Below are 8,058 nucleotides of genomic sequence, written 5' to 3' on the forward strand. Positions count from 1 at the left end.
AGAAAGAAGATCCACCCGGTCGGGTCGCTGAGCTTCAGGAGAGGCCAGGACTCCACAGCTCACACCTGGGGATGCTGGAGATGTGGAGGCCGTGGTGAACTGGTGGATCGACGATCTTTGTTGTCCGTTTTGTTAGACCATCCTCTGTTATGTATCTTATAGATATTCAGAAGACAAAGAAGTGGGGCGGTTTTGTTCCAGTGCTTTTAGGTGTGCTATGATGACTCAGACCTTTTCTCAGTACTTCCCTAAAGAAGTGGATTTCTTGTAGCCTGCATTATAGAAGGCTCTTATTAATATTTCCTTTATTTATTGTATTAACGTCTATTTATTTCTTAATATATGGCATGATTTTGCTTCTCTGACCTCTTGTTTGGTGTTGCATAGATTTCTGTCCTCATTTCTTTACTATTTAACCTAAGCATTAATATTAATGATAATAAAGTCTTTTACTCACACATTAAAAGCTTAATCTATTTTATTTGTCTGCAATTGTTCTTGAAAGATGTGTGTCGACAATAAGACTTCGCAAAAAGACATTGGATATATTTTGCATAAAGTCGTCTTTGCTGGTTATTAATGATACATTAGTTTAAATCTAAAATAAAGAAGAATTATTTTTATTTTAAAGTACAATCTTTAGTTTGTTTGACATAATTTTAAAAGTCAAGACCATTGAAACAAATCGATTATAGTGGCTCCAATCCATTTACATTTCTTTTTTCCTCTTTGGGTCACTGTTTCCAACTAAAAACATAAATACATTACTAAGCATTGGCATCAAACTAGCATTTTTTTCTCCCATTACATTAGAGCAGTGGTTCTTAACCTGGGTTCGATCAAACCCCAGGGGTTCTATGAGTCGGTCTCAGGGGTTCGGCGGAGCCTCTGCCGCGGAGGTAAAGACACACTTGTGTAAAGTTGTGATGACGCCCCGCTTTGCCATCACTTGCTCCAGAGGTTCACGTTACATTGCTTTAGCCAATCAGTACTGATTGAAGGAGCTCCACTCTCAGCATGGATTTGAACTTTTGTCTTTAATTACTTCAGCAAAGCTCACAGTTTTTACCAAATTCTATAGTCTAAATCTGCTCCTAAGTTGCATCTTTTTGGGGTTTGTACTGCCTCTAGTGGTGTGGGGGTGGTAACACAGCTAATATAATTACATTACTGAATCAGAATACCGCAAAGTATTTTGTGTGTGCGTGTGGGTTGGAATAAGAAGGGTTCGGTGAATGCGCATATGGCAACTGGGGGGTTCGGTACCTCAAAAAAGGTTAAGAACCACTTCATTAGAGTAATGGAGCAGAAAAAGACAGACACACTGTTTCTTGGAAGACAGAAATGTACTTTTCCTGTATCCCTTTGATGTTAAAATGATGTATGATTATGTTAATGTCAGAGGGTTGTACTAATGTTATCGGTTCACTACAGCATTTAAGATGTTGTTCACTAAATCTAAATTTAAACTTTTACCTTTTATGTAGTTTGCACAAGTAAGTGAAATGTTTACCATATTACTCATTGACCAAAAAATTGGTGATAAAGTCCATATAAATAGGCCCCGTTTAATGTTATTTTTCAACCTTCTTGTCATAATGTAGACCAGTTACTCAAATTCATCTTTTCAATTGAATACTTAACTTAATATGTTGTGTTAAACCCAAAACCAAGCCCGGTTCCGGTAAATCTATATTTGTCCTCGGTTAGCAAAATACCCTAAACTTGTTCATTTTTAATGCATAAGATGTGATACATTTATTACAGTGTAAACGATCAGATAAATGACGACTCTCCCAAGTTGCTGCTTGAAATATTTCGTGGATTGTTGATGTTTTCCTATTCCATAAAGTCATTCCTTTCTGCTATAAATGACATTTTTAATTAAAAGCATAACACTTCTGCTTTCTTCATCAAATTTATTGCTTCATAGCCGACAGCATATCTTCACAAAAGGGCTGGTTAACGAGCCGCTGCAAGTCGTAATCGGATTTTATTTGCACTTTAGAATAAATTTATCAGATGATTTACTATTGATTGTTTTCTGCGAGGATTTCTCAGTTTGGAAAAAGGCGATGTGAAAGCAATTATGTTTGTCATTTACGAGTTCTTAGATTATTTTTCCTCTTGCTGTTGTTGTTGTTATGATTGCCTAACGGATGCAGTCAGGTGGATGGTCCAAAATAAGAGGGAGAAAGACAGAGAGGGAGGTTGAGGGGGGGCGTCTGGTCCCTCAGCGCAGCTCCGCAACAAAAGCAAGCCGAGACAGCTGCTCTCTCTGCACCATTACAGCCCCGGGAACAGTAATGTGAAGGTGGCGAGGTGCCAAAAACACAAAACTCCACTTCAAAAGTCTGCAGCGCTTCTTTCATTTGTTTCCAGACATCTTGCGCGCAAATTGGATAAATACTGAGAGCGTAAAAAAAAAAAAAAACGCACCTGGAAAACGAAATCAATTCATTTACCTGCATGGCTTCACAATTGCTTGCTGTCTTTTTTTTTTTTTTTCCCCAAACAGACGGCTCTCCTCCATTATGGGGACGATTAGCATGATAATGGTGTGTACAGAACATGTATAATAAGGAGGGCAGAGGGCTGAGGGGCCTCGTTGGACAGAAACAAATAGACATTGTGCGTAAGGACTATCCAGACGTAGTACCGCACACATTTTACCAAAACAGAAAACAATAATATGCTATAAATAATCTGCAGGGTGCATGGCGCTTAATTTTAGCAGGACATCTTCATAGTTGTCACTGCACTCAAGAGACACCGAGTCGCGGTCGCAGTGGAGCAGGTTATCAATAAAAATCATCTCTCACGCAGCGGGGGCAGACTATACGTGAGAAAGCCGCTACGCTCAAATACGAAGACACCAAACAACAGAGGGAACAAACGAGGCGCAGGCCAACACCTGTCGCTTTCTTTTCGGAGAAGGGCCCTTAATTCCCCCGGCTGATTCAGTTCTGGCCGAGGGGCCGCCAGCAGCAGCTGCCAACTGAAGGCATCGCGTTACATCCGCCAAAGAGCAGGGTGGATCTGCTGAGGCTCAGGCAACAACGCCCAGCGCAAAGAGAGGCGGGAGGGCAGCGAAACTTATGCACACAAAATCTCTATTAAGTACATTGAAATTTGGAGGGGAAAATGGAAAAACGTTGAACACCGTTAGTCCAATGGAGTGGCATTAAAAACTGTTTGACTATTCAGAATATTACTAACAGTCAGAGGTGGGTAGCTATAGGGCCCCAAATTGTACTCAAGTAAGAGTAGCACTACTTCCACACGTTTACCTCAAGTGAAAGTAGTAGTCATCCAAAATATTACTCAATTAAGAGTAAAAAAAAAAAAAGTATTTAATAAAAAGGCTACTGAAGTAATATGATTTTGGAATTTTAAAGACTAAAATGGAAGATAAAATCTTACAAATAACTAACATGAAAACAAAATAATAAATTTAGGCAAAAACAAAAACTCTTTTCCAACTGAAATTTGTTTAAAATTAAACTAGAAACATGAAATACCGTAGTATTTACAGTACTTCCAGTGACAATAGTGTTCGCGTTGCCTAATCAAAGCCAGTCAGCAGGTAGAAACTAACTTTAGAGCAACAAATCTGATTACAAACAAGTCTCACTTTTCTTGTGCATTGCAGTTATTCTTAGTAGGTCGAAATTTTACTTAAGTAAGAGTAGCAATACTTTTAATTAATCATCATCATCAACAACTGTAAGACACAAGTTGGTCCATATAAAAGCACTAATTAAAATATTGACAAATAATAAAAATATAGTAATGCTCAACTAAAAGTAAAAAGTAAGGTGTAGTAAAGAAAAAAATACTTCTACAATTTTCAACTCAAGTAAACATCACCGAGCAAATGTAACTGGTTGTCACCCACCTCTACAAACAGTACTTGACTTAATGCATGCTTTATTTTATGCAGCGGATTTAAAGCGCCAGCTGCTCATTACTTGGGGAATAACTGCGCCGCCGTTCCCCTAACCCAACATATTGTGTGATTAAAGCCGGTCCATCTTCTCGGGGCGCTCACCGGGGTTGACCGCAGACAAAGGAGCTGATCGCTGATTGGCTCCGGCCGTGTGCGCTCTGTTGGCCCTCAGCGCCTGCAGCTCCAGCCTCTATTCACATGTTAATGAGCCCCTATAAATACCAACAACAGCCAGTCAGCGCCAGCAGCACGACACACAGGGGTGGTACAATAAACACAGGGCGCCTCGCCTGCCTTTCTCCCCTCCTCCGTCTGCCTGTAACCGGTTCTGTTTGCCAGCTGCCCCCCCCCCTTCCCCCTTCACGGACGACACAGAAGGCGAAAAGCTGCAGTGGAAGAAGCCACAGACGCGGCGTTCCGACCAACATGGCCCCCGCTGCCCGGCCCGGTATCGCCGGACTTTGCATGGAGGAGGACGAGTCCTGCTACGGGATTCAGAAAGCGGACAGAAAGGTGCGGCAATGATGGTGTGGCGCACTTGTCACGCTGCGTGCAGAGACAAGGGGATGTTTTGCTTACATTTCTAAGTTAATCACACTTCTATTCCAAGTGAAGATAAACGCTCGTTTTCTTTCTGGAATCCTTTAGATCAGGAAACCTTTGGTGGAGAAGAAGAGACGAGCTCGCATCAACGAAAGTCTGCAGGAGCTGCGGACTCTGCTGGCGGATACAGACGTGAGTATACGGCGCACACGCTGGACCGCAGTATCTTACTGCAGGCCGGTTTATTTCGTGGAGCTGATCTGACTTTTACTTTCCATTTCCATAGCTCCATTCCAAAATGGAGAACGCAGAGGTCCTGGAGATGACAGTGAAGAAGGTGGAGGATGTTCTCAAGAACCGGTCTCAAGGTCAGATTCACTTTTTAGTAGATTGAGAGTTACAGGATGGCCCAGCTTTTATACTTCTGTGATGCTAAAAAAAAAACCAGATTTTTTTTCTGAATAAACTGATTCATTTCAGTTGTGATAACATGTATTGATCGATTTTTGTATTCACGCACCGCTGAAAATTTCTTCGTTATTGGTCCATGTTAGCAAATATTTTGAATCGACGTGATAGATTTATTGGGAGATGTTGTATCATAAATAGTATCATGATTAAAATAATATAATTATCATCAGTTATTATCAGCTAGAGAAACATGAGCTATAGCATTGATATCTTAGTTCCTTAGATCAGTTCAGACATGAGTCTTTCATAGTTTCTGTTTAAAAGAGTAAAAGAAAATGCTTAACATAATTTAACTGCTTTAAATGGTGATTACCAAGTGAAATGTGGGGAAAAAATGCTTTTCTTTTTTCTTAAGCGAAATCATAAGCAAAGAAAATGTTTGGAGGATTCCAAACTACTGTACTACTTTTCTCCAGCTTCATGTAGCAGATTTTTACTCATATCTTTTAATCAGACCTAAAATAAAACTGGGGATCAGAAACCCTGACCAGTTCATCTTTCAATAGTTACTATGACATTTTATTTATCGTTGATTTACTTTTGATTCAAAGTCATACAGAAAAACATAGAATAAATTCTGAGTTTTAAAATAGTTTTTCCACTGTACGTTATCCCTTCAGCTGTTTTGCTCTTTGGAAGAGTGACACTTCTTTATTATTTTCCTACATTACTATTAGAACTTTCATGTGATTGGATCCATGTTTAATCTTACTGTTAGGAAAAACTGCAGCCGTCCATTTTCAGCCTGCTGACCTGCAGTGTGCGGCATCTTCTGGAGGAGGGACAGCAGTAATATTCTGTTCAACCTGGCACTTTGTTTGGGATTTTATTAAAAACGTTTCATATCATAGCACTGATGCGTCAGAAACTAGTTTGTTTTTTCTTCTTGATCAGTTTATTGCCTGCAGAGCCGGTGTGCAGCAGTACTGTAATGTCATTTCCTTCGACTCTCCTCCCTCAGAGGCCGATGCACTCAGCCGGGAAGCCAGCGAGAGGTTCGCAGCCGGCTACATCCAGTGCATGCACGAGGTCCACATGTTTGTGTCCAACTGTCCGGGCATCGACGCCACAGTGGCGGCTGAGCTCCTCAACCACCTGCTGGAGTGCATGCCGCTGAACGAGGACCACCTCCAGGACGTCCTGATGGACCTGATCACGGACACTCCAGGGACCAACGGCAGCACTTGGCTCGGCGCCGCTGAGGGGCCCTGCCCGACCCCGGCCCTTTCCAACTCGTCCACCGATGAGTTGTGCTCAGACCTGGACGAGACGGACAGCGAGCACAACCAGAGCTCGACGGAGGGAGCGGAGAGAGGGGAGGCCCTGAGCATGCCCACCGTTACATACCCTCAGTGTATGTGGAGGCCTTGGTAGGAAAGGTCTGTAGCTGCAGCTGGGATCTGCTGGAAACAGGAATTGTGGGATTTCATTGATGTGAAGCACCTCCTTCAGAAAGAGAAAACTCCACCCTACAACACATGAGCACCATTTGCTGCTGAAGCATTTCTGGACTTATTTAACCAATTCAAGAACTGCCAACTGACATGCACTGAAAGTCTTAAGATGATCGCCCCGCACTGAGTTCCATTTCTATTAACGGGACCAAACCTAGCTTCTGTGGACCTGGATCTATTCGCTCTTATTGAGGTGCAGCTACTGTACATCCTTTCTTCTTCATTCTGGGAAGTGTAGAAATTCACTAAATAAATTACAAGTTTAGGCAGAAGGAGCAACATTTGACCCATAAGCACACGTATAGTTCTTTTGGAAATCACAAAAAAAAAAAAACTTAATAAGTGCACTAAAGGGTGGAGTTTTTCCTTTTCCTTATCAGCAGGGCCCCAATTCTTGTGGGCCGCTGCAGCTTGGGACCTCCTGAAAGGACTCTCCTCCTTCCTTCCTCAGTCCTGACACCCTGGCTTTGAGTACTCTCTTAAGACTTCTCTTCACACCTGGGGGATAAAAGAACGTCCCCTCTCAACACTTAGAACCCAACAAAGGACAGAAAAGGACCAGTTGAAGGCGGTCACACTTATTCTGTGTGTAACTGTGTACATGGAGTTTGGATGAGGAGAAAAGCTCTTTTTAGCACCTGAGAGGTTTGGCAATGCCTCTGATTAATATAAATAATGGTATTTTGTGTATTGCTGTAGCTTATGAGACACATAGCCTCTTTACGTTGTAACAATGTTTAATTAACTGTTTGAATTTGCTGAATAAAATAATGTAGCTGAAATGCTTTTGGCTGATGTAGTGAAACTAAATCAATGCACAAAATATGTGTGGCGGTTCTAAGGCCTTTTCAGATTTTGTCACATAAGCACAAAATTTGATGCGTTTCATTGGGATTTATGGTATAAGTCAACACAACCTGTTCGCTCTTGGGAAAATGAACTTGAAGGATAGGTCTTAAAATGTTTACAAATAAAATTCTGAAAAGGTTTTTGGCAATCTTTTGCAATTTTTGCTTGAAACCTCTGCATGCTCAGTCAGTACGTTCAGGTTGTCCTGTTGAAAGGGGAAACTCTGCTTCAGTCTCAAGTTGAACACAAGCAGCCCCACATCATGAGGCTTCACACCTTGTTTCACTTGTAAACTTGTTTATTTATCTTGAGCTGAAATTAGTTTTCTGCCATGTTTAGCATCATCTAAGTAGGTCAAAAAGCTAAATTTTTGTCCCATCTGCTTCTTCCTCAGCATGGCTTGTGGCAAACATCAACGTGGACTTTCTATGCGTTTCCACCAAAAAGGACAACCTGGTCAAGCTTATGCCACCTGAGCTGCAGTTATCTGCAGCTCCTCCAGGGATAACATTGGCCTCTTGGCTGCTTCTCTTAACATTGCTCTCCCAAGTCTGTTCGGTTAGGTGACATGCAATGACTTCTAGTTTTGTCTTCCAATTTTCAGATGATGAATTGAACAAAACTGGGATATTGTTGTTTAACTGAACTCTGCTTTGAATTTTAAATCACAATGTTTTTAGTGACCTACCTGCTGTGTTCCTCGGTTCCCTTTATGATGCTGGCGGGGTTTTTGTGCTGTTTTTTTTTGTAATGTTCTCTAACAAACCACTTAGGCCTTCACAGAACAAATGG

At 41.4% G+C, this 8,058-nt stretch overlaps 2 protein-coding genes across 2 annotated transcripts in view; both read left to right on the forward strand.

Annotated features, from left to right (window-relative positions):
- Positions 1-1,902, forward strand: part of her8.2 (hairy-related 8.2) — a 4,132-nt gene extending 2,230 nt beyond the window's left edge. Inside the window, exon 4 of the mRNA XM_008426137.3 lies at positions 1-1,902. This exon is cut by the window's left edge and continues 264 nt beyond it. Within this exon, the coding sequence (XP_008424359.1) occupies positions 1-98 (98 nt within the window). The 3' untranslated portion in view covers positions 99-1,902.
- A 2,207-nt stretch (positions 1,903-4,109) lies between these two features.
- her13 (hairy-related 13) lies at positions 4,110-7,199 on the forward strand. The gene is made up of 4 exons (XM_008426138.3): positions 4,110-4,462; positions 4,598-4,684; positions 4,779-4,860; positions 5,925-7,199. The coding sequence occupies exons 1-4, from the start codon at positions 4,148-4,150 to the stop codon at positions 6,335-6,337; spliced, it is 897 nt and encodes a 298-aa protein (XP_008424360.2). The 5' UTR covers positions 4,110-4,147; the 3' UTR covers positions 6,338-7,199.
- Positions 7,200-8,058: the final 859 nt, after the last annotated feature.

Source organism: Poecilia reticulata, chromosome 13, assembly GCF_904066995.2.
Source record: "Poecilia reticulata chromosome 13, P_reticulata-male-v2, whole genome shotgun sequence".
NCBI lineage: Eukaryota > Metazoa > Chordata > Actinopteri > Cyprinodontiformes > Poeciliidae > Poecilia > Poecilia reticulata.